The sequence below is a fragment of the Callospermophilus lateralis genome, chromosome 3 (assembly GCF_048772815.1).
Source record: "Callospermophilus lateralis isolate mCalLat2 chromosome 3, mCalLat2.hap1, whole genome shotgun sequence".
Lineage (NCBI taxonomy): Eukaryota > Metazoa > Chordata > Mammalia > Rodentia > Sciuridae > Callospermophilus > Callospermophilus lateralis.
In genome coordinates this window covers 27778349-27805345 of record NC_135307.1, presented here as the reverse complement: position 1 = coordinate 27805345, position 26997 = coordinate 27778349, and the positions used below count along the sequence as shown (strand labels likewise).

The 26997-nt window shown below is 41.1% G+C and overlaps 1 protein-coding gene across 7 annotated transcripts in view; it reads left to right on the top strand.

The window, feature by feature from the left end:
• The first annotated feature begins 14014 nt into the window (after nt 1–14014).
• Nucleotides 14015–26997, top strand: part of Gpatch2l (G-patch domain containing 2 like) — a 56185-nt gene continuing 43202 nt past the window's right edge. For 6 of the 7 annotated variants that reach the window (XM_076849813.2, XM_076849815.2, XM_076849820.1 and 3 more), the window contains exons 1-2: nt 14015–14074; nt 16292–16963. In XM_076849813.2, coding sequence (XP_076705928.1) covers nt 16302–16963 — 662 coding nt within the window. In that variant the 5' untranslated portion in view covers nt 14015–14074; nt 16292–16301. The remainder of the gene's footprint in view (nt 14075–16291; nt 16964–26997) is intronic. The other variant, XM_076849814.2, reaches the window with a different exon arrangement.

The window sequence follows — 26997 nt, the reverse complement described above, 5'->3', positions numbered from 1 at the left end:
GTGGTAAAGAAACTGTTCCAGAAGGTTGGAAGGAAAGGTGACCAGATTATGCCTGGTGAAGTGATTGGTGAAACTGATGTTTCAGGTAATTTGGAAGATAGAAATATTTAATGTTCGTATGAATTTTAGTAACAAGAGCCCACGCAGAATGGTAAACAGTCAGATGCTCTTATTAACTAAATTTGATAAGGTAAGGAGAGCTAAAGAAAGAAATGACCAGTTTGTTAACAGAATTTAGAGGGAATGTAAAGGGTTCAGAACTTGCTAGATTGGAGAAAAAAAAAAAACCTGTTCCTTATGTTTGGCTGCCCTAGTCAGTAAAATATACTCCATGCAATACAATGCCTGAAACTCCCACTTTTGTTCTTAATGGAACAAAGGGAACTGTATTTATTCCTCTCATCTTGAACAATTGAAGGAATAAAAAATATCCAGTATCCAACAGAGTAAAATTAGTAAAATTACTGTCTGAGAAATGGAGAAATCATAATGTACAAAATCGTAATAAAGCAGAGCCGGAAATTGCATGGATGACAGAACTAGGAGACAAGAATAGTAGACTACTAGAAGACTAGTAGAAAACGGACTTGTAGGAGACTAAATAGCTATTATAACTTTATCCTGTATGTTTAAGAAGTAGAGAAAAAAATGAGAGTATTAAGGAAAGAAATGGAAGGAAGAAGAAAGTCCCAAATACAGCCTGATATATATATATAAAGATATAAAGATATATATGTATGTATATATATATATATATCAGGTGAGAGAAACAGTAAATTAGATGCTGGGGAAGACATGATTGGGTATGGTGGTGTATACCTGTAATTCTAGCTACTTGGAGGCTGAGGCAGGAGGATTGCAGGATTGCAAGTTTGAGGCCAGACTCAGCAACTTAGTGAGATCCTGTCTAAGAAGAATAAGGAGAAGGAGAGGAAGAGGAAAAAGAACTGAGGATGCCTAGCATGCCTAAGTCCTTGGGTTTAATCCCTGCTCCTGCAAAAGGAGGAGGAGGAGGAGGACAGATTTATGATTTTGAAGACAGCAACATAAACTATCTGAAATAAAACATACCAAGAAAAAAAAAAGGAATATAAAACAGAGGAAGGAAGAAAGAGAGAAAGATTTTGAAAAGAACAACTGAGAACAACCTAATATACGCTCCTGATTTACAATGGAGTTACATCTCAATTAATCCATCCTAAGCTGAAAATATCATAAGCCTAAAATGCCTTTAATCACGTCACGTGGTGAACATCATAGCTTAGCCTATGTCACCTTAAACATGCTCTGAGTACTTACATTAGCCCATATTTGGGCAAAATCATCAGAGATCCTATTTTATAATAAAATGTTGTATATCTCAAGTGGTTTATTGAATACTTTATTGAAAGTGAAAAAACCAGAATGGTGTGTGCATAAAGTTAACATCACTATAGAACAACAACAACAACAAAAATCATAAGTGAACCACCATCAGTTTGTGAGTCATTGCCTATAATTAGAATTCCAGAAGCAGAAGGGACGTGGGAGGAGAAAAATAGTTTAAGAAATAATAGACAAAGGGCTGGAGGTGCGGTGTAGTGGCAGAGCGCTGGCTTAGTGTGCATAAGGCCCTGGGTTCCATTCCCAGCACCACAATATAAATCAGTTAATTTAAAAAAAAATGAATAGTCAAAAGGTTTTCAAAGTAGATAAAAGGCTGTAAACCCACAGATTCAAGAAGCCCAGTGATCCCCAAGGACAAAAATGAAGGTGAAACTAATACCAAGGCTCATCATAGATTTCTAAAAGCTAGAGATAACAAGAAAATATTAACAGCACCAAGTACAGAAGGGACATGGCTAGAGGAGAAAAGAGAAGAAAAACAGCCGACTTAGTCTCTGAGCAATGTGAGCCAGAAGAGGGTGGGGTAACATTTTAAAAATACCAAAAGAAAAACATTGTCGACCTGGTATCTGACACTCTGCAAAGCCATCTTTCAAAAATGAAGACAATATAAAGACTTTTGCAGAGAAAGCAAAGCTAAAGAATCCTGACAGACAACCAGGATGACAAGAAATGTTAAAGGAAAAATTGCAGATGAAAGTAAAATCATAATGGAGATCTGAATCCGCACCAAGGAATCAAGACACCAAAAATGGTATGTTTGAAGCTTTTAAATTATTTTATTTTTATTTTTAAAATATTTTTTAGTTATCAGTGGATCTTTATTTATTTATTTTTAGATATTTATTTTTTAGTTGTAGGTGGACACAATACCTTTATTTTATTTGTTTTATAGTTGGTTTTGAGGCTCGAACCCAGGACCTCACACGTGCTGGGCAAGCGCTCTTCCGTGGAGCCACAGCCCCGGCCCTGTGTAAACTTATTTTTATTTAAAAATCTCTTTAAGCAATAACTGGCTGTTGAAGGCAAACAAATGAACAAACAAACAAAAACCAATGTATTAGAGGACTCCCACCATATGTAGAAGTAAGAGGTGTGACAACTGATGGGTTCTGGACATGCTACCCCAAAACATGACTCATTGTCCGTGGAGGAAACAGCAGAAGCAGGCCGTAGGATACCGGAAGGACCTCCTCTTGCCCCTTCTCATCTCGAGTGGGCCATAAAACTTAGCTGACCTTCCCCTGAAAATAAGTCAAAAGATCCCTATTTCAGAGGGGTCCTCCCTGCTCCTGAAGGAAAAGAATGGCCTTGTCCTCAAAGACACGGAAATGTCAAGAAGAATCTGAACAAAGGGGCCTGGCTAGTTCCCCCAGTTTGTTCCCATCAGCCCATGCCCTTTTGTCCATGCCCTTTTGTCACACCTTCTGTGTGACTGTCTATAAAAATTGACACATTTTGGTTTCCTTGGGTCTTCATATCTGAAGAAACTTATTTAAAATAAACGGGCATGCTTTTCTCTAGCTAATATGTCTTAGATGTCTCAGCCACGAACCTCGTAACAGGCTGAGAAATCCCTTCTCTCCTACAATATGGTGGCCCAGAGGCAAGGGCAGAGGAAATGGTCATGTTCTGCTCCAAGCTCCACCTCTGAGCCACATCCCCAGCCCCTGTTGCAAGTTCTTATCCTAGGCATGCAGAGGCATGAGGTTACTTGAAGGCAGACTGAGATAAGTCCTAATGTGTATTATAAACCCTACACACCTGCTAAAAATATAAAACCGAGGTGTACAGAGTAAGCCGACAAAGGGGAAAAAGGAGACCATAAAAACAATCTAGAAGGAAGAAAAGGGGGAAAGGGGACAAAGGGCAGGTGGGACCCATAGAAAACAAATAGCATGAAGAACTATGTTATGAGATGAGCTGTATCTCCCCCAAATTAATAGCATAAAGTCCTAATTCCCAGTGCCCCAGAATGTGCCTACATTTGAAGATAGGGTCTTTAAAGAGGTTATGAAGTTAAAATGAGGTCATTAGGATGGGCCCTAGTCCCATATGATTTGGCCTAGGAAACCTGGACACAGACGTGCACCGAGGGAAGACCGTGCCAAGACCCAGGAAAAAGCCATCTACAGGCCAAGGAGAAAGGCTTCAGAGGAAATGAAGCTTGATGACACGTGAGACTTCTAGTCTTCAGAACTGTCAGCAAATTGTTGTTGTTTCAGTCACCCAGTGTGAGGTACCTAGCCGTGGTAGCTTGGGCCAACTAATACGTTCCCCATATCAATGCCCTGTATCCATATTGTTATAGAGTGTAAATGTTTTATGTGTGGCCCTACTACCACGTCCACCAGCTCAGTCAGACCAGAGCCAACGGGTCCCTTGGAGTCATAGGTCTCTGGATCAAAAGGAGCCACATGTAAGAAGCTGTGTCTGGTCCTGATGTGGATCCCAACACCCTAGACTCCTAGCCCGGTGCAGTAGAGTGAGACTTCTGGGTGTCCGTGGGCCAGGTGTACATATTTTACATGTGGGAGGGACGTGAATAATTTGTAGTCAGAGGGAGGCCTGTGATAAGATGATGCCATTAATAACCCCAATTTTTTTAATGTGTCCCCCCAAAAAAATATATGTTCAAGTCATAAACTAATCCCTGGTACCTATAAAGGTGACCTTATTTGGAAATAGCCTTCAAAGATATATTCAAGTTAAAATGAGGTCATACTGGGGCTGGGCTTGTGTCTCAGTGGTAGAGTGCTTACCTAGCATGTGCAAGGCACTGAGTTCGATTCTCAGCACCACATATAAATAAATGAATAAAATAAAGATCCATCAACATCTAAAAAAAAATTTTGAAAATGAGATCATACTGGATTAAGTGGGTCCTAATCCAGTGTCTAGAGTCCTAACAAGTAGAGGAGAAGAGACAGAGTCAGCCACACAGAAAGGGAGACTTCTATATAAAGATGGAGGCTGATTGGAGGGATGTGTTAGAAAGCCAAGGAGCACCAAGGGCTGGCGACCATCAGAGGCCAGAAGCCCGCAAGGAAGCACCCTTCCCTAGAGCCTTTGGGTGGAGCACAACCCTGTTCACACCTTGATTTTGGACTTTTACCTTCCAGACCTCTGAGAGAATAAATTTATGTTGCTTAAAATCACCTAGTCTCCAGGGCCCGGGTTGTGGCTCAGAGGTACGCTCGCCTGGCATGCATGAGGCACTGGGTTTGATCCTCAGCACCACATACATATAAAATGTGTCCACCTATAATTAAAAAATAAATATTAAAAAAATCACCCAGTCTGTGCTATTTTGTTATGGCCTCACAGGAAACTAATACACCACCTTGTGACCTTTGCTCTTGCTGTTCTCTCTGCCTAGAATGTTCCTGGAGTGGTTGGATGGCACCCTTCCTCTCTTCTTTGAGGTATCTGCTCAGAGATACTGTCACAAGTAGCAGCAAGTCCCACCCCAGCACATCTTTCCCCTTATCCTGCAGATTCTTCTTCATAGCGTTTCCACCACCTGACATTTCATGTATTGATCCACTTATTGTTGTTCTCTTTCCCAGGAAATAGAAGATTCCTGAAGACAGGGACTTTTGTCTGTTTTGTTTGTGGGTGCATCTTTGGTATCTAAGACGTGGTAGGCACTGAATAACTATTTCCTAGCAAATTGAGTTAATCCATGAATGAGTGTTAGTGCAGGAAATTCTTGCCAAATACACTTCCAAAGTGTACCCTCTGGAGTCAGATGCCCAATTCAAATCATGGTTATTTTATACACCTTTCATGGGACTCTGGGTAATCTCTCTGAGCTTCAGTTTCTACCTCTTTAGAAGGACAGTTGCACTTTGATTAAAGGGTTATTTTGAGAATCGATTGAATGATGTCATCAATAAATAAAGGAGGTGCTAATTTCTTTGTGTAACATTCCATGCCAAACAGTCACTGTGCATCATCTGTGTGTGACCATGCAAGATGCTAGGCACACACTCTCCTTTTGGAGTCAGTATAGCTTCCTGGTTGAGGGAATGGCTCCCAGAGCTGCCCCGCCTGGAGACCCAATTACTAGATATATAGCCTTAGACAAGTTGAGGCACCGCTTTTGCCTTAGTTTTCTCATCTGTAAAAGGAAATAATCATTCTACCTACCCATAATATTTCATTAATCCTCAGAGGATTAATGAAATCCACATTGATGGTTAGAATAGTCTCTTGCACTACCGAGTGCTTGATAGTTGCTACAGACTCTTACACACCAAATGAAGATGTTTTGGTCAACGATGGGCCACAGAGATAATGGGGATATTATAAGATTCGCATGAAGCTGAAAAATTCTAATTAATCAGTGACATGATGGCCTTCATAATGGCATAGCACCATGTCTTACTCATGTGTGTGATAATGCTAGTGTAAATAAACCTATTGCAATGCTGGTCATATAGAAAATTTAGCACCTACAATTATGTACAGGATATAATACTAAATGATCATAATCAACTAATATTACTGGTTTATGTATGTTGTAAACTGTATTATTTATTGTTAGAGTATATTGCCTCTACTTATAAAAAAAAAGTAAAAGATTTATTGTAAAACGGTATGTTGTGCTGGGCATGGTGAAGCACATCTCCCAATCCCAGGGACTTGGGAGGCTGAGGCAGGAGAATCACAAGTTTGAGGCCAGCCTCAGTAACTTTGTGAGGCCCTAAGCAACTTAGCAAGATCCTGTCTGAAAAAAAAAAGTAAAAAGAGCTGGGGATGTAGCTCCATGGTGAAGTGCCTCTGGGTTCCATTACCAGTACAGAACAAAACAAAACCCCCCAAACAACAGCCGCGACCACAGAGTGCCCTGTTGTACTGTCAGCAGTTTCATGCGTCTCACATTCACCACATCTAGGGGTGGCATCGAGAGGCCACATCTAGTGACCAGCCAATACCAGCTAGGCTTGTGCAAGGGCTCTCTGTGATGTCTGCACATGATGCAATTGCCTAGTGACACTTTTCTCAGAATGTATCCTTGTTGTTAAGTGATGCATGGTTGTATTTCATTGTCATCTAATTTAATCTTCCATGTATTTCTGGGTATTTCCTGGAATCCTGGTACCTACAAACACTAAGTCAGGTTCAGCTGTCCTCTGGTCACTTTCCTCCTTGCTCCAAGCACTCCCATTTCTTGCTCCTCCTCCTTCCCTCCTCCTTCCCTCCTCCTCCTCCTCCCCCTCCTCCTCCTCCTCCTCCTCCTTCTTCTTTGGTTCCAGGGATTGAACTCAGGGGCACTCAACCACTGAGCCACATCCCCAGCCCTATTTTGTGTTTTATTTAGAGACAGGGTCTCCCTGAGTTGCCTAGTACTTTGCCATTGCTGAGGCTGGCTCTGAACTTGTGCTCCTCCTGCCTCAGCCTCCTGAGCTGCTGGGATTACAGGTGTGTCCACTGTGTCCAGCTTATTTCTTGCTCTTCTAGATTTCCAATGATGTCTGTGTAAGAACAAGTCATCCAGGCAGAGAGGTGAGAGACCTGTGTATAGTTACTTTAAGCCCCTTTTCACCTGCCCAGAGGGTTCCTGCACCTTTGAGCATCTCTTCCACACACACATCTAGAGGAATATCTCCAAGCTTTTAACAGCAGAACGTTTTGAGTTTCTGTGAATAGAAGTCTGGGAATCTATTTAATTCTCCTTTCTGCAAATGGTCAGAAGGAGGAACATGAGTAGAGGACTTAGAGGTTTTCCAAGGTGAGTGGTCCGAGGTAAGGTCCTGGAAATGGGCAAGAAAGAAGATGGTGGTGATTATGGGAGAGTGGCCTGGATGTGGGGCAGGTAGAAAAGCCAGGGTACTCTTGGCTTCAAGAAATGACAAATCACAACTGAAGTTGAACAATAAGGTTAATTAGTAGGTCACATGACAGAACATTCTGGAATAAGATCCTAAAGAGTTAGTGGATCTGGGCTTAGGGGTCTCCCCAGAGATCAGGGTTTTTTCCATCTCTCTGAACTTCCATCCTCAGTGCTGGAAACATCTTCAGGACGTTGGCAAGAAGGTGTGGCAGCTCTAGGTGTCACACCAGGCAAGACAGTTTCCAGAAAGAGAGGAGCAGGTCTCTTCCTGTGATGCTCTCGAGGAGACTCCTCCTTGATTGTCTCTCAAAAGGTGCCAATGACTGTCCCCTCATGTCCTATTGCTCCCTTTTGGGTCGTGTATCCACTCCTGACATAATCTGCACGGGGAATTGGATATGTCACCCCTGGAAATGGGAGTGAGGGCCATCACATGGACTCTTGGGGATGAACTAGTTCTCGTCATCCTCTAACCCCAAGACCTCAGAAAGTGACTGCATTTGGAGACAGAGCCTTTAAAGAGGTGACCGAGTTCAAGTGAAGCTGCGCCCTAATCCAATTTGGCTAGTGTCTTTATAAGAAGAAATTTGGACTCTGAGACCCCATAGTTGTGTCTATACAGAAAGACATTCGTGTGTAGAGACAGTCACAAAGTGACCATCTACAAACCAAGGCCAGAGGTCCAGGAAGAGACCCATCTTCCCAGCACTTGATCTTGAACTTCCACCCTTAAGAACTGGGAGGAAGCCGACTTCTCTTGTTTAAGCCACCCAGTCTGTGGTGTTTGGTCATGGTAGCTCTCGCAGAGTAATACAGCGGGAAGGTTCTGGAAGACGAAGGAAGGGGAGGTTTCCTGGTACCCAGCCAACAGTGTCCACTGCAGCTGATGTGACAGAAAAGAGCACAGTAGGAATAGATGAACACAGCTGATATCGACATGAAGCACTGGAATCAGATAACTTTGAGATTTCTGTCTGGGCTCTATAGTTTCTAGTTGTGAATTGGGGTAAATTCAACTCTCTCCAAAGCTTCAGTTTTCTCTAATGGTCCCACAGAATCTATGAATATGTGACACAGTAGAAGTGACTTTGTGATTGAAGTTAAGGACCTTGAGAGGGAACGGTTATCCTGTGTCCAAGTGGACATACCCTAAGCCCATGGGTTCCCGAAAGCTGAGAACCTTTGCCAACTGTGGTCAGAAACAGATGAGAGGACGGAAGAAGGGTCAGAGAGATTCCATGTTGATGACTTTGAAGATGGAGGAGGGGGTCACAGGAGGAGAATGTGAGTGGTCTAGATTTTTCTAGAAGCTTGAAAATGAAATTCCTTTCCCAGAGCCTCTGGAAAGGAATGCAGCCCCGCTGACACTTTGAGTTTAGCCCAGTGAGGCCGACAACAGACTTCTTACAGAATGGGAAGAAAATCAGTTTGTGTTGTTTTCAGCCACAGAGTTTGTGATAACTTGTTATCGTAACGAATACAATCACCTATGTCAAAACAATTGTGGAGAAGACTGAGGGAAATAGTAAGTCGAGGAGTCGGATGCGGAGAGGCATCCCTGCAATCCCAGCTCCTGGGGAGACTGAGGCGGGAAGTTCGCCAGTGTCAGGCTGGCCTGGGCCCTGTCTCGAGGATGTAACTCAGTGGTAGAGCCTGCGTCAGGCCCTGGATTCTACCCCCAGTTACCGTGGGGGAAGGAAAGAAAAATGTTAAAGTGTCGTGTCCCATGACTGAACACTTAAGGTCACTCCAGGTAAACTGGGTCTTGTGATGGCTCCTCTGACTTTAGGTGGAATGAACCCTTTTATTGGGGACAAACCATTCAAATGAGGCAAGGGGTAGGATTACAAAGGAAGAGGTGCGTGTAACTCAACCCCAGCAGGTAGCCAACACCTGAAGCCACGCCTTGCTATCCCAGCTGGGACAATGCCCAAGTCACTACAGATGTAGTGATCAGTCAGGGCCCTGTGCTTCAGGGCTCAAGGGCGATTGCTTCCAGAGCAGCTCCCGACATCACGGTCTTTGGCATGCTGCCTGGCCTATGGCAAGCCTTTAATAAACGCTATTTCAACAAAATTCAACAAGAGGGGAAGAGGTGAGGGGAGATGTGGGGCCCAGGGGTGTGGCAGACCTGCCAGCTGCCACCTGCCCCTTGGCGGGCTCTGGACCACAGCACAGCCCCTCCCACAATGTGCTCCACAGGGAGGAAGTCTGCTTCCACTACCAAAGCTGTCAATGAGTGCTCCACACCCCCACCCTAATCCCTGCTCCCGTGGACATCTCCTATAAAGCCAAAGAGGGGGTGCCAAGAGTGCAGGTCAAGGGAGGAGGGCACACTGCTGAGAGTCACTCTTTTTCCAAATAAATGCTAAAAAACATTCCTGCCTTCCCTGATGGATGAACGCTGCCTCTATTAGAAATATCTCTTCAGTGCCTGCTGAAAAGAATTTCTGGGAATATTTCAGGGTGTCTTGGATTTGTTTAGAGAAAAGCTGAGTCTGGAAAAGGGGAAAATGAAAACAACAAAACTGTGGAGATGAATAAGGAATTCATTCATCAAATGTTTATTGAGCACCTGCTATGTGACAGGCACTCTTCCAGGTGCCAGAGGGATCAAAGTTCTTTCTTTCTTTTTTGGTACCAGGGATTGAACCCTGGGGCACTCAACCACTGAGCCACATCCCCAGCCTTTTAAAAATATTTTATTTATAGACAGGGTCTCGCTGAGTTGCTTAGGGCCTCACTAAGTTGCAGAGGCTGGCTTTGAACTCACGATCCTCCTGTCTCAGCCTGTAATCCTGAGCTGCTGGGATTACAGGCATGTGTCACCCTGCTCAGACATCAAAGGTCTTTGTAGGGATAGCAATGTCCCTATAAGAAACTCCATCACAGTGGGAGGCAATGGGTCCAAACGTGGAAGAACCGTCAAGGCAATGCTGGATTGTGATATGTGCCATACGGAAGGTGGGTTGAATGTGTCTCCTTCAAAATCCAGCATTGAAACTTCATGGCCACTGTGATGGTTTTAGGAAGTGGAGAATTTAAGAAGTGATTAGGTCATGAGGATGCCCCTTATGAATGGGATTAAATCCATAGAAGAGTGGTTTTCTATAGCTCGGAGCTTTTGGCTCACTCATCAGTCCACCTTCTGCCACGTGGAGACACACCCTGACCCCTTTCTGGAAGATGCAGCAACAAGGAGCTATCTTAGAAGCAGCAAGAAGGCCTTATAAGACAACCCAATCTTCCAAAGACTTCATCTTGAATTTCCCAGCCTTCAAAACTGTGAAGAAAGAACTTCTCTTCTTTGTATATTAACTAGTCTGTGGCATTTTGTTATAGCAGCACAGGATGGATTAAGATACAAGGTGATAGGATGGAAAGTACTTGAGATCATATTAGGAAAGGTCTCTCTGTGAAGGTGACCTTTTAGACAAGATCTCAAGGATGCTCTGAGGTGCAGGGCATATGTCAAGGCCCTGAGGAAGTTGGAAAAAGAGATCTTGGTGGGCTGATACTGTGAACATGGGGAGAGGATCAAGATGAGAGGCAGATAGGGGGCAGACATTTTGTTGTTGAGACCATGGAGAGGACTTTAGGTTTGTTACAAGTGCGGGGAATCTAATAAATCAATAGAAAATTTGTATTTATTATTAACTAATTTAAAATATTTCATGATGGGGAGGATGGAAGAGAGAGAGAGAGCTATTATTTCCTCCCATGTGCAGATTTTTTTTTTTTCAGCAGGGTTTTTTCCACATTCCACTGATTGCCTCATCTACTCCAATCTTCTCCTTTTCTCAGTAACTGTTATTAATTTGGGGGCAGTTCATTTGTGTCAGATTCTCTGCTACATTATTTACAGTTATTATTTTATCCCCAACCAAGAGATATGTGTGTACCGATTGTCCCCATATGATTGACAAGGCAGTGAAGGCCCGGAAGCTATGCAGCCAGTCCTAGACACAGCTGGTCAGTTCTCCCCTCCCTCCTCCTCAGTGGCCCTGCTTGCAGTCGGCTCACACTCATCGCCATTAGTGACCTCCTCAGTTCCCAAGTGTGTGGCCTTTTCTTCGAACTATTTATTCCCAATGGTTCTTTGAGTCTTCTTTTTCTTAAAACTCTCCCTCCTCTGGCTTTTATACCATGGTTATCTTCAACTTCCCTCTTCCTTCTGAGCCTTTCCCTTAATCCCCTGCAGATTTCCTCTGTTTCCATCCTCTTATGGTAGCTCTGCCCATGGCTTCCATATCCCACGAAGGTGGAGCTTTCATTAAAATTTTCTCTTAGGATTGAGGCAAGTACTTTTAATTTCCTGATCCAGCATTTAGTAAACAAGCATTTAGGTTTATTTTTGGAGGGGGTGGGTGAGTACTGGGGATTGAACCCAAGGGTGCTTAACTACTGAGCCACATTCCCAGCCCGCCCCCCCCCCCCCCCCCCCCCGCTTTTTTTTGTATTTTATGTAGAGACAGGGTCTTGCTGAGTTGCTTAGGTTCTCACTAAGTTACCGGGGCTGGCTTTGAACTTGCAATCCTCCTGCCTCAGCCTCTCCAGCCACTGGGATAACAGGCAAGTGCCACCACGCCTGGCTTAGTTTTTAATCTATTGAGCACCTGCCACATGCAAAGAACTGTGCCAGGCACTGGTGAGAAGGTAATAGTACAGCTGGGCCTCTGGTACAATGGAGGAAGCTTTGCTGTAGAGTTCAGCACTGGGCCAGGTATTTGTAGGTGCTCAGTAAATATTTGCTGGATGAATGATTTCATTAGGGAGGGAAACTTGCATGTAGTTGCCTCTAATTCAAAGTTGATTGAAGAAAGTGCTGTAGTAAAGATTCTGGCCTGTGGAGGTGGGGGAAGATTGCTTGCCAAAGGAGTGGGAAATCTTCAGGGAAGTGACATTAGCTCTGAGCCTTTAAATCACCTCAAATCCCAAGGATGTTCAAGAAGCAGCAAGTGGTATGGCGTGCTGAAGCATGATTCAAGAAAGTTGAAGGGACATGATCCAGACTGTGTTTAGAAAGCTCACTGGGTGCTTATTGTAGAGAATGGCTTTTTTGAAAACAAACAGAAATGGAAAACCACTGAGGTTGCTGGGTCATCCAGAAGAGCGGTTGCTTACCCAGATGAGGCCAATGGCAGAGCAAAAACCAGAGAGAGGATGGATGCAGGAATGGTGTAGGAGCGGAATCTATGAGCTTAGGTCTAGCATTGAACTAAATAAAGGGGAATAAGGAAGAAGAAGGAATCTTTTAAAAATGGTTCTGACTGTGAACCGAAATGCCTTCAACTGTAGTGTATAACAAATTAGAACAAATAAATTGCTTTAAAAAATGGTTTTGAGTTTTCTTATTGCATAGTGGTGGTGAAGTTTCTCAAACAGGAAACAGAGGAGAAGAGGCAGATTTGATAGGAACTATGGTAGAAACTGAGATTTATGTTGATAAATTTCAGAGATGCTGAGGAGCACATAAAATGGAGGCATCTTGCTGAGACCAGAAAATCAAAGCTGGATTTCAAGAAATTTGGGAACCTTCAGTCCTCAAGGAGGCAACTGACATCACGGGATCTGATGTCATTTGTGGGAGAGAATATTCACTTAAGCAAAAAAGAGGGTTGCTGGCTGTGGACACCTGTTGAATATTTCCATATTTCTGTCCTGTGGGAGTCGCAAATTCAGCACTTGGAAAGTAGAATTAATTACTTGTCACGTCTCCTCAGGCTCCTCTTGGCTGTGACAATTTCTGAGACTTTTCTTGTCTTTGAAGATCTTTAAACAATATCGAGAAATGCTGGTCAGGCATTCTGTAGGCTGTCTCTCTGCTGGGGTTTGATTTTTTTTTTTCCCTGCTTGTGATTAGGTTAGGGTTATGGGTTATAGAAGGTAAGTGCCATAAAGTGCCAATCTCATCACATCGAGTTCCTACACTATCAATATGATTTAGTACTGTTGACATTAACCTTGATCCCCAGAGTGATAGTTTCTGTCAGGTTTCTCCACTGTAAAGTTATTCATTTTTGCTGCATTTTCACACTGTCCCCTTCGGAAGGAAGTCACTATGCACTATGCACAGCTCACACTTAAGGAGTTGGGAGTTATGCTTCAGCATGGGGTAGCTACATAAATTACTTGGGAGATTTTTCTTCCTCATTTATTTTTTCACGTACTTAAGTCTGTATGGAAGGAAGACTATTTCTTTATACTTTGCTATAATTCAACATTTGTTTTATGGCTCAAGACATGTATTATTTTATAAATGTTTTTTTAGCTGTAGATGGACACAATATCTTTGTTTACTTTTTTATGTGGTGCTGAGAATCGAACCCAGTGCCTCGCACATGTTAGGCAAGCGCGCTACCACTGAGCCACAACCCCAGCCAAAGACAAATAATTCAATGCAAAATCACCCCCTCTTAAAGGTCGTATTAACAATTCTTAAGAACAAAGATCCATTTCTCCCCAACCTCACAAACCCTCAGCGTCCAACTTGCTGCCGCCCCCAATAGAGACCAGGCCAGCTCTCAGGGTCTTCCACAAGGCCCCGCAACGCCCTGCTACGCCCCGCTCTGCCTCGCTTGGCCATCCAGCTAACCCTTTTTTCCTTCCTTCTTTGCTTCCGGCCCCACTTCCCAGCTTCCCCGTGTCCCCGCCCACCGAGGGGCGGAAGTGGGAGAGGCCGCGGGACGGAAGCGCTGGTTCTGGGCGGGCCCTTTAGCAACAAGCCCCTCCCACTACGCCACTGCCCCACCCCTCCGGCCCAGACCGGAAATGAGGTCAGAGAGGGAAACCCCGGCGGGGAGACTCGGCCCAAAAAGCGGCGCCTGTTGGAGGTGGCTGTGGCAGCCGGTGAGGGGGAGGCATGGGTTGAGAGGGCTGGGGTCCAGGGCCAGCGACAGAGGGGATCAGCACTCTAGGATGCGGCTGGGCGGCAAAGGGCGCCAGGGGGCCGCGGTGGCCGGCGGGAGCGACGTGGGTGGTGGGGCCTTGTTTTTCAGGGCCTGTCTCCCCGATCCCAGGCGATGAGGGTCGGGCGGCCTCCAGGGCAACAGTTTCCGTCTCTTCTCTCTCTGTTTCTTTTGGGTCGCCAACAGCTTCGGCGTGGTGTTCTTAGCCGTGGTCGCCCCAGCCCGCGGGGCCGGGCGGGGATGACGGGGAATCCTTCTAAACATGGTTTTTCACACATATGTGGTCCTTTTGCGGCCCTCGAACTCGGAGGGAGCCCCGTCACCAGCAGTTGCTGTTTGGCAGTTTTTGCCTTTGAAGGGCTGACTCCCGTGTCCCAGGTCCAAATGAGAAGTTACCTTCCTGCCTCCCAACCTCCCACCCCTTGGACTCAGCGCTTGGCCCTCTTCTGACTTGCTGTCCACTAGCTTCCTATGTGTGATTTGGACGGCTTGCTTCTCCTTCGGGGCGTGCCTGGACTCGGGGTCCTCTCGGGCATCCCAGAGTGATTGGAGGTGTGGGAGTCTCTCTTCTATCAACTGCGTTCCAATTGCAGTTTTTGAGGTAGGGTGGGATTCTGCACAAGCATTTGACTACTTTGGTAATTTCATTCCACGTTTGTTTACTCAGTTCTGCCTGTTTTTAAAGCGGTAGCCCTTTATTGGGGAACGAGATTTAGATGTGCTTTTCCCACTTGTTTATCTATTTTATATATTTATATCTATATCTATCTTAGGAACAGTTGTCTTCCAAATCCCTATCATGCCATTTAAAACAACTTATTGCTTAAAAGGATATGGCCTTTATATATGTGTGGGTTTTGACACTCTAAGAAGTTTTGTTTGGGTGGTACTTTTGGAATTAGTTGTCTCCTTCCTCCTAAATTGTGTCGCATAAGCCAGAAGACTTTTCCTGCCTTTGAATTCTTTGGCCATTTGTCCAAATAGGAACAGAGTGAGAGTAGGTTTTAGAAAGCCCTTTGCAAAATATAAACTGCATGAACGGAAATATGGTCTGAGAGTGGTGCCACACAGTTTTAAGCTCTAATTATGGTCTTGAAATACTTTGGGCTTAATAAGGGCTAGGGAGAAAGTGCTGATTTAGTGTGTATGTGTGTATATATGTGTATATATATATAAATTTTTTTTTTTTTAGGTATTGTACAGATTATATTGGACATTTTCTTTTATGGGGCAGTTTTGAAAATTGCCTCTGCTACTCTCATCCCTTCAAAGATTTGCCTCTGATAGTTTGACAAGAATGAGTAGAAAACTAGGAAATTTTGGAAAGCAGTTAGTTAAAAATTTGAAGAGACTCTGTCCCATCCCTGTCATTTCATTTTTCATTTATTTCCTATTTTTTATGATTATGTGGCATTAAAGTACATAATTAGGATGATCAGGTTGGGGAATGGAGCCTAAAAGTTTCTAAGTATCAAAAAATAATAATGACATCTGTAAGGTTTTGTACCCAGTAGCTTCCAGATGGCTCTTCTTTCTGTTCTGACTACAAAACTGGGTCGTTACAAATTCTTGAATCACTAAAACTGCAAGCAGTTTTCCTTGAAGTGTGTCCCCAAGTTCTCTCTTTATTCCTGCCACATGCATTCTCAGCAGTGATCCCAGACCACAGAGTAGTCCTTTATCCATTATCAATATCTTGGTGTCACTGGGTCCCACCCTTGTTCTCCCATCTCTATCATGGTTTTAAAGTTGTCTGTTCTATTCCTATCTGATGAAACATTTTTAATCTTTTTGGGTCTTTTCAACAGATAATTCACTGACAAATTTAGTTGGGGAGAAAGGAGAAAGAGAGTTTGCTTGTTTTTGCTAATATCCCAATTGCTGTCTGGTGAGTAGTTGAGTTTTTGAATTTAAGGAAATGTTAGCTTGACATTTAACAAAAACAAACACCCATTTTTAATGCCTTAATGGATCATGAATGGTAAGAACAGAGTCTTACATGTAGTTAGTAAAAGGTGTCTTTATTTTTTATAGATAGATTGGACTCTGAATTGCTGTAATCTGTTTTATAAAATTATTTGAAAACAACAGAGCCTATTCAGGTGTTTTTTTCTTTTCATTTTTTTCAATTTTGAACTTTTTTTTTTTTTTTTTGCAGATGTGGCCTCATGGATGAGCTGGTACATGACTTAGCCTCAGCCTTGGAGCAGACATCTGAGCAGAATAAACTTGGTGAGCTGTGGGAGGAAATGGCCCTTAGCCCTCGGCAACAGAGGCGGCAGCTTCGGAAGCGCCGGGGCCGGAAACGCAGGTCTGACTTTACTCACCTGGCAGAACATACTTGCTGCTACAGTGAGGCCTCTGAATCAAGCCTGGATGAGGCCATTAAGGATTGTCGAGAAGTGGCCCCAGTCACCAATTTCAGTGACTCTGATGACACAATGGTAGCCAAACGGCACCCAGCTCTCAATGCCCTAGTTAAGAGTAAGCAACATTCTTGGCATGAATCTGACTCCTTTACTGAAAATGCACCTTGTCGACCACTCAGGCGCCGGCGGAAGGTGAAACGAGTGACATCAGAGGTGGCTGCCAGCCTTCAGCAGAAGTTGAAAGTATCAGATTGGAGCTATGAGAGAGGCTGTAGGTTCAAGTCTGCTAAGAAGCAGCGTCTGTCCCGCTGGAAGGAGAATACTCCCTGGACCTCATCAGGCCATGGTTTGTGTGAATCAGCAGAAAACAGGACTTTCCTAAGCAAAACAGGAAGGAAAGAAAGAATGGAGTGTGAAGCAGATGAACAAAAACAGGGCTCTGATGAGAACATGTCAGAATGGTGAGATCTCCCTTGCATGGATGCTGTTTATGCCACATAGTTCATACGTAGATACTGTCCTGTTGCACCACAGTCTCAGCAGAGGCTGGAGTGTATGTGTGTGTGGGAAAATGCACAGGTGCCGGGCATATGCAGTTAATAAATGTTCCTGGTATGATGCTTTTCCCCTTTAAAAATTATGGTTTTAGGTACTCTTGAGGTGTAATTCTATGCTCTGCTACTTACAATTTGACTATATTGAGTATATTTTTTATAGCAGATGTTCAAGTTGTCTGAACACATGGTGGGCTTTAAAAATAACAGTGTTCAGTCCCATTTGTCTTAGACCAAATATGTCAAGCCAGAGAAATTTGTCTCCAGTGGGTGCATGCTTAAAATGTTGGTGTGGTTTTGGATAACTGTTAATTTTTCTATATTTCAGATAGTTGTAGGAACATTAATACTCCCCAGCTGTAATATTAATTTGTGATGTCTGTTTCTCAGCAAGAAATGCTACTGGCCTTTGGGAGTGACAGTTCTTTGTGGTGCAATGCAGGATATTTAGCATCCCTACTTTGGTCCTTCCAATCTTCATTGTATCAACCCAAATGAGTTGAGTTCTCCAGGTTGAGACTGTTTCTATTCTTATTAATATTGGTTAACGTTTACTAAGCAATAACTGTGGCAGGCACTGTGCTATATGCTTTGTTAATATTCCTATTTAATGTTCATAGTTCTACTGTGTAGTAAAATTGCACTATTTGTATTTTATGGAAGAGGAAACTTGAGATTAGAGTTTAGATAATTTGTCCAAGGTCACCCTGTGCCAAAATGGAGAATCAAACCTCATTTCAAAGCTCATATTTCACCATGTTTTGTGGCCCTCTGATTTGTGCCTTTTCCATGACCCTTTTCTGTCTCATCTTAACTTTTATAACTGTAGAACATATGACCTTTCTTAGGACATGGCTTCTGAAGTTTGTCTTAAAAACAAAGACATAAATCTTAGGTACCTTGAGGTGAGGCTGTGTTGGTAACAGGATAAGCTATGTAGGTCTGTCTCCATGTTTTATGGGTGGTTTTGATCCAGCTTTTAAACTTTTCCTAACTTTATATTTGTCAGTCTATTCAGCTATATTGAGATGGGCTCCTGGTTTGGCTTTCTTCATTTTCCTCTAAGCCCAATTTGTTTTTAGGTCTGCTTACTCAACAGATATATATTTTTGGATTATAAAGGTATTTTTCTTCCTCATCATGCCTTTTATTTTTTCTTCAGAGAATTTGAACCCAGGGCCTCACCCATGCTAGACAAGTGCTCTTCTGCTGAGCTACATCTCTAGCTCTTTTTATTTTGACACAGGGTCTGCTAAGTTATCCAGGCTGGCTTCGAACTTGCTTGTCCTCCTGCCTCAGTTTTCTCAGATAAGCTGGGAATACAGGCCTGTGCCTCTGTGCTTGACTTATCATGCCATTTTTAATCAAACAAGAACTTCTTAGTCAACTTCTATCCTTTCATGATACTGAAACTCTCTGTTGAGATATTCAAGTTTGTTTTAATATGAAGCATATATAGCTTATAATCTTGTTACTATTGAAAATGGCAGTTTTACTCCAGTGCTGCAAAAAAAAAGAAAATGGTGGTTTAAAAAAATAGTCTGTTGGCTATTCGAATTGCTTGTTAAACTGTGAAATAATTGTATATGTTAGATATTTTTAACTGTCTACTCTAAGATATATAGCTCCAGATGCAGAACCTGTGGTCTTACTGTTACTTCTGTCTTTCTTTCTCTGAACCTAGACCATTAATTGTGGTCAGGTTGTGATGATATAAATTCTAGTCATCTGAGAGCTGGAGAAATTGAAGTAGACAGGAGTTCTTATGAAATTCTTAACTGTCTTCAAATTAAGGAGAACTCATTCTCCCATTTGGGCTATCTCCGTGGTCCGTGACTTCAGAGTTCTTTCAGTAATACAGATGCCAGAGTGCTCGTAGCTGTGAAGGAATAATGGGCAGAGTTACAGCAGACATGATCTGAGAAAAAGTCTTTTAAATCTTCTAATTATTTAAGATGCCCCAATTCCCCTTTTATCTGTAGTTACAAAAACAGAAGTGCTTTGTATTTTTTCCCCCTGAATCCATTCTGTAAGGAAAGAGGGGTCATCCTTTTTTATTCATTGATTTCTTATGATGTTCAGCTTTTATTCAGTAGTAAAGTGGAGCTTAAATCTTTTCATTTTTAAGCTCAGTTATTATTATTTTTTATTTTTTGTGATGCTGAAGATTTAACTCAGGGTTTTGTGCATGCTAGGCAAGTGCTGTACCACTGAGCTACATTCCCAGCCCAGCTAAACAGGACTAGCTTTAGAACGTAAAGTAGATAATAGTTTATGATTTGGATATGATTATTCTCTCTTGATGAGTTGATTCTGTCAAAAATTTCCTACTTTCTTTCTCTTGCATTAAAAGAAATACTTTCAAGAACCCTCTTGCATATTCTTTAATAAATCTGGTTAGATGTGCCACAGTTTATTTACATAAAGATCAAAGTGTAAAACTTTGCTTTTTATCAGTGATGTTGAGAGTTGTCAGAGTCACCATCCATTTTGTAGAATTATTAAGATGAGGTTAATCATTAAGATTAGCCTTAGCTTGATCAGTAGTTAGAGTTTTCAAAAAAATATATTAGGTGCTTTATATATGAAAATGTCCATCTTAATCAGCTTATTTCTGATTCCCTTAAATTCTCTTTTTGCAAACTAAACAGAGTAGTTTTAAGTTTATGTATAAAGTTTGGTATATTTGATGTATTTACTTTTCTGTATTTACTTTCTGATGTATTTACTTTTCTGATCTCCCTTCAATTCTATACCAACTAATCCTTCGTGGGTTCTGAGGAACTCAGTTATGATATAATAGGTTTTTTTTTAATGTTTGTATAAAGATCAAATTACAATCTATTGAATCTTTGTGTATTTATGTTTGTGAATACTTTAAAATGGGATGACTCTTATAAATGTATTTTTTTCTAATCCTTATTCAAATTGTCTGTATAGCACCTATTAATTAGATGCCTGAAATCTAATTTTGCTCTTTCTTCACTAACATATTATTTGTTTGTTTTCCTTAAATATAGTTTACCTTCTTTTTCTTTTATAAGTGCATTGGTTGGGTGATGGCCTGAAGTCACATTCAGAAGCCTTTCTTAGGTGATGTATTAGAGGCCTATCTCACAGGAAAGAAAATATTCCCTTCTCTTGCAAGGCAAGTGACAGAGATAGAGTGCTAAACCTTCCCCCTCCTTTGGCAGCCCAAGCTGACCTTCTGCGGCCCCTTGGTGCCTCTTGTTTTCTTATTTTTATAGAAAATCAATATCCTTTCTGACACAAACAATAGCTCAGAAGCAAGAATAAATGGGAGAAAGCTGAGATCTCTGTCTATCACCTCTCACTTGAACTCCCCCAAACTCTTTAATTATGAGTATGCTTTGCTCCAGGTGTTTGTGACAGTGAAATTGCTAAACGAGGACCATTTTAACCAAAGATTGGGTGATCAATAACACTCTATAGCAGTAGCTTGTTGGATCAATAACATTCATTATTTCATGGTTAAGGTAAGTAGCCTCCTTTGCAAGTGGAGGTCATTAATCAGGGGTTCTAGGAGCTGTGGAAAAGAATATATGTAGTAGGTTGAAGATGTTGTTTTCTATTCTGTAAATACGGATGCTGACCAAGAGTATATTTACCATTGTTGCAAGTGGTAGTATTCACTTCAAAGTATTGAATAGCTAGCTTAGTGTGCATATTTAGATTTAATCAAGGTTCTGCTAGTTTATCCTTAGGAACAATTGTAAAAGACAGCATAGGAAGTGGTATAATACTGTTGTATTTGGAAGTCTCTCGGTTGAGAAAAAAGGACTATCCCTTGAAAGTTCCTTCTTGGAAGAAATGTTAGAATTATTCCAGAGAATTAGGACTCTGTGATTAAAAAGTACAAAGAGTTAAATATTTGCTTCAGTATAAAATATAACATTCTAAAAATTAGAACTCTGTAAAAACAAAGTGAATTGTTTTACTAAGTAATGAGTTCCAGATCACTAGAGGGAGTCAGGCATGGGCCTGAGGACCCCTTAGTGTTACTTTGGAGTTGAGAAGGCTGAATTGAAATACTTTTAAGGACCCTTGCAACAAGAGGTCCTGTGATTCTTAACAATCACAACTTATTCCCACCTTTGTGACTTCTTAACAGGTATTTGAAGAGTAACCTCAACTTTCTACTACAGTACTTAAAATAAAAATTAAACATTTGCACATTCACATCACCATAAACTAGTACTACTTGACCCATTATCAAGATTTCTTCAAACTGCTAGGCTAAGAGCTGCACTGGAAAATGCAGTTAGAGGCTGATGTTGGCAGTGCTGATCCTGCCATGAAGGTTCGAGACCCTGAGTCCTTCTCCACAGGCAGCCCTTGGTTCAGAAGTACAAGGCCTGTCACAGTCAGAAAATCGGGTAGCTGCACTTTTGTTCCATCCTGCACTTCCTGATCTGTATCTTTTAGTTTTTGTTTAGAGCCTGTGACTTCCAGAATACTCTTGGGTGGGGAAGTTTAATGTTTTCTCTATGTGTGTTTGTATTTGGGTATAGCAGGCAGCTGCAGGGTGTTGAGTCCAAGAATAAAGTTTATTATTGGCCTGGCCAGAGAAGGAAAAAACCCTTTTTTTAGTGAACCTGGAGGTTGTAATGTTTTATTTATTTATTTTTCCACATTTTTATTGGTGCACTATACGTAATAGATTTGTTATTTAAAACTTTTCTTTTTTAAATTGAAGATGGACACAATATCTTTATTTTATCTATTTATTTTTTTATGTGGTGCTGAGAATCGAATCCATTGCCTCACACTTGCTAGGCAAGTGCTCTACCACTGAACTATAACCGTAGTCCCTTGTTATTTCTTATTACATATTCATACATGCACAAGGCATATAATAATATAATTTGGTTAATTTTGTTTCCCAGAACTTTCCCTTTCCCTCTCCTCCTCTTTCCCACTCGTCCCTTTCTTTTATTCTACTAGTCTCCCTTTGATTCCCACAAGACCCACCTCTCACCTTTCTTTTCCTTTTTCTTCTCTGACTTCCACATGTAAGAGAAAATGTTTATATGACCCTTAACTTCCTGCTTAACATAATGCTCTCAAGTTCCACCCATTTTTCTACAAATGACATAATTTCATTCTTTACGACTGAATACAACTCCATTGTGTGTGTGTGTGTGTGTGTGTGTGTGTGTATCACATTTTCTTTATCCATTAATCCATTGACAGATACCTGGGCTGGTTCCATTGTTTGTTTATTAGGAATTTCGGTGCTGTATGCATGGAGATGCAGGTATCACTATAGTTTGATGACATTTATGCTTTAGGATAAATACCAAGGAGTCGTATAACTAGGTCATATGGTGGTTCCGTTCCTAGTTTTTTTGAGGAACCTCCATACTGATTTCTGTAGTGGTTGTACTAATTTAGAAATTATCCTTGAGTGGAGTCAGAATCAGTGAGGGTTTGGAGAAGATTCTGTTGTAGTCTGGCATATCTGCCTAGGGTAAAAGCTCACCAGGAACACTTGAGAATTAGGCTAGGGGCTCTGCATGTCTCAGTGAGTTGTAGATCTGAGAAGAGCACATTACCCAAATCTGTAGGAGTAGAGAATGGAATTAAGGAGAATCTGTGCACCCTTTTTGTTGGCAAATACAGAGAGACTTTTGAACACATTTTTCAGAATAAAGGCAAGGGAATAGCATTCTGAAATTTCAGAGGAAGAACAAATCTTTGAAGGTGATTGTTGAAGGGAACCAGAAGAATACTTTAAAAAATCTTCATTGGGATATAAGAAGATATGATCATGTTGAAATAGGATCAGTTAAAAGGAGAGACAAATGACTGTTCAAAAATCCAGTAGATTGAGAGAAAAAAATAATAGGGAAATTTAAGATGTAATTACAATATTAAAATGAAAGATAATTCACTCTGCAGAAAATTAAGTTGATGATGTGGAAAACTTTGGAAGCCCTCCCAAAATGCAAAGGCAAGTGATAAAAATGAGAGAAAATTGGGCCTGAAGGATGGAGAATAGAGGCCCAGTCTGAGTAAGTAAATATTCCCAGGGAAGAAACCAAAACATTGGAAAAAAATTTAAGAGAATTAGCTGAAGAGAAATGTTGAAAAAGTTAAATCTAAAGATTAAAAAGGAAAACCCTGAAAAGAGACCTCTGCCTAAATATATCCTGTCAATAGTTTTTGCATTCTGCATTGGTGGTGGGAGTGGAGCAAGTCTGAATATAAATCTTAAAGATGAAAATATGACTGGCATTAATCCTTACAGTACTAAATGTGGGGGGCTTTGTTTGTCTATAGAGGTGTTTTTGTTGTTGTTTGTTTGTTTTTGTTTTTTGGTACTAGGGGTTGAACCCAGAGGTGCTTTACCACAGAGCTACATCCCCCCACCCCCTTTTTAAAAAAAATTTGAGACAGTGTCTAAATTGCTGAGGGTCTCACTGAGTTGCTGAGGTTAGCCTTGAACTTGTGATTCTCTTGCTTCAGCCTCCTGAATTGCTGAGTTTACATGATGGCATATGCCATCATGCCTGGCTTTGCCTGTAGAGTATTTTTTTTTTTTTTTAAAGAGAGAGGGAGGGGGAGAGAGAGAGAGAGAAAATTTTTAATATTCATTTTTCAGTTTTCGGTCAACATGTTTGTTTGTATGTGGTGCTGAGGATCGAACCCGGGCCGCACGCATGCCAGGCGAGCGCGCTACCGCTTAAGCCACATCCCCAACCCTGCCTGTAGAGTTTTGAGGAGAAGAGAGTTGCTCTCTCACTGCACCGCATCCTGAAATTTGTGTATAGTAAAGATATATTTCATGTCAAAAGGCAGCAGAAGGACAGATATAAGACTTAAAAATATATTCTTTAAAAAAATTTGCTCTGGAAAGAAATTTCATCCACTTCAAGGTAAATCATTTTTAGCTCGAAGAACTGTAAGTCTTAAAAAGGTAGGTGGACTTTTATGAGGCCTAGCCCCCAGCTCAACAGCAGAGGCCTGAGGAAGGTCATGAGCTTGGCAAAGTATAACTGATTGTATACTCATCAAAGTATACTCATCACATTGATGAACTTGTAGGCTGGAGAGCTTGTTGCCTTCTTTTATGGCACCACCTGAATGAAACTGAAAAACTCCTTCATTATCCCTTTTCTTAACTTAATGGAATAATTTTGGAAATGGACGAGAGAGATTTCCCTGAATAACTTTTCTTATACTTCTGTTTACCACCAGATTCAGAACTCTTGATTTCATGTGGTGGCAAATGTACCACTTTTACTCAAGGAAAAGATGGGGAGGAAAATGTAAAAGCAAAGATGTCTTGGGCAGTGGATCTAAGAGCAATATTTTTCTAAATGTGTAGTCTTCTATGGTTAGGAATATGAAAGAATTGACCAACTCTCAGGTCAGAGGGCAAGCTGTGCTTTCCTTTCTTCTCCCAACTATGGGAATTTAGAGAGATTTTTATAAACCAGAAGCTATTGTTTAGGAATAGTAAAGGGGAATTATTTATACCATATTACCTATTGTGAGAGATGACTGTCCTAAGACTTAGTAGCTCTAAACAGCAAACATATGTTGTCATCAGTTCCTGAGGTCAAGAGTCTGGGAGTTGCTTTGGTTCAGAGTCTCTCATGAAGTCCCAGTCAGGCAAAACTTGACTGGGGGTGAAGGGTCCTGGTAAGTTCCTTTTTACGTGAGCCTCCACAGTGCTGTCAGTTTCCTCGAGACATGGTAGTTGGCTTCCCCTTGAGTGAGGGATCTGAGAGAGGTGGGTGCAGGGGAGGGGAGTCCAAGATGGAAGCCACATATATCTGATCTCAGAAGTGACATTCTGTATCTTCTGTTGTATGGTGTCAGTTACACAGACCATCCCTGGTGCAATGTGAGAAAGACTGTGCCAGGGTATGGAATAGCTGGGGGCTGAGGTCCAGAAGTCTGGTTACCACAGATGGCTACTGGCTCTCTAAAATTTTTTCCTAATTTAGTATGATGCTAGATTAAGGAATTAGTATCACCTTATCCTCAGGTGATACCTGAAGCCATGGAAAATACTGAACCTGATATATTTTTTTCTATACATACATACTTATGATAATTCTCATATTTTGTTACTAATCTAGGTCAGGATTCTCACTTTGGGCAGTACTGAGATTTTGGGCCACATAATTCTCTGTTGTGAGACTGCCCTGTACATTGTAGAATGTTTAACAACATATCCCTAGTCTTTACCCACTAGATGCCAGTAGTTCAATAGCTCCCCCTCCTGCTCCCCCTGAAGTTGTAGTTATCAAAAGTGTTTCCAGACATTGCCAAATGACCCCGAGTTGGGGGCAAAATTACCTCCAGTTAACCACAGTTGTAGATATTTCTGGTATTGAGGTTTTTTTTTTTTTTTTTAAGAGAAGAGAGAGAGAATTTTTTAATATTTATTTTTCAGTTTTCGGTGGATACAACATCTTTATTTTATTTTCATGTGGTGCTGAGGATGGAACCCAGCGCCTGGCTCATGCCAGGTGAGCGCGTTACCGCTTGAGCCACATCCCCAGCCCAGTATACTATAGTTTTAAACTAGAGTTTTGGTTAATTTGAAAAATTATATCCTTTAATTGCTCCTCTAAAGGACAAACAATTCATTTTCAGAACTTGAAAGGAGAACATTTCAGATAAAAGCATTTTTAAGTTAGTACCAGGATTTATAATGTTTGGCTAACATTATTTCTGTTGTCCTTACTGGCTCCATGTTGTTCCTTTTCTGTCTTCCTGACTGAGTTTTAGGGGACCACGTATGTGACGGACAATTAAGGTAGGATCAGTTTTTTCTTATAAAAATCTGGGTGGAATTGTTTTATTGGACAAAAGGTGTCTCTAGTGTTTTATTGGGCTCCATTCCTGTGATAGTGTACTTCTGTGGAAGTGAATTCTGTGCTCAATCATCTGGTCCACTGAGAGTGCCTCTAATTACAAAGAAGCTCTGATGGGAAGGTTAGATGGATAGATGTATAATAAAGTAAAGAAAGCAGAATGTTACTTGCGGAATTGAAATCCTCGTTAACTAACTACTTTTAAACAGTTTGTGTGTTTGAAAATTTTCATAATAAAAGGTCGATGGGAGACTACTTTTAAACAGTTTGTGTGTTTGAAAATTTTCATAATAAAAGGTCGATGGGAGAATCGGCCTTTTTAACTGCTGGTTAAGTTGACTTTTTTTTTACACTTCTATTATTTTATGTGGCTTAGTTGCTTTTCTTACAGTATTATAGTAATTAGGTAATAGAATTGGTGGTCCAAAATCTAGATTGTAATTTTGTTTATGTCTTATTTAAAATGGTGATTATATTACTGAATAAAGTATGGAAACATTTGAGCTATATGCTTTGTATAGAAGTGTCAAGTATTATTACTACTTTTATTCATATATGAATATTTTTAAGACATTTCTTGGCTTCTAAAATGGGATGATTTTTCTCAGGATTGTAAAGTTAAATTCTAGGCTTACACCATCCTTTATTAATTGTATAGTGTTTGTCATTGGAAAGCATTTTTCTTCTATCTCTTCATAGTCTTTCTTTTTTTAATCAAGATGCATTATTTAAATTGGGAGTGAATGTTTCTTTGTTAGTTTTAGTGCTGGTTATAGCAGTGTTTGGTATATGGCAAATAATAAATACTTCCTAAATGAATGAATTAAAATTTAGGAAAAACACGGGTGGGAATCTTTCTTCCTCCTTTTTCCTGTTAGAGATTTTTCATTTATTTGTTTTTTATTTGTTTTGGTACTGGAAGATCTAACCCAGGGGCGTTTTATCACTGAACCACATCCTCAGCTTTTAAAAATTTAATTATTATTATTATTTTTTTAGTTATACATGACAGTAGTATGTATTTTGACATATTGTATACATACATGGGGTATAACTTCCCATTCTTGTGTTGAACATAACGTGGAGTTA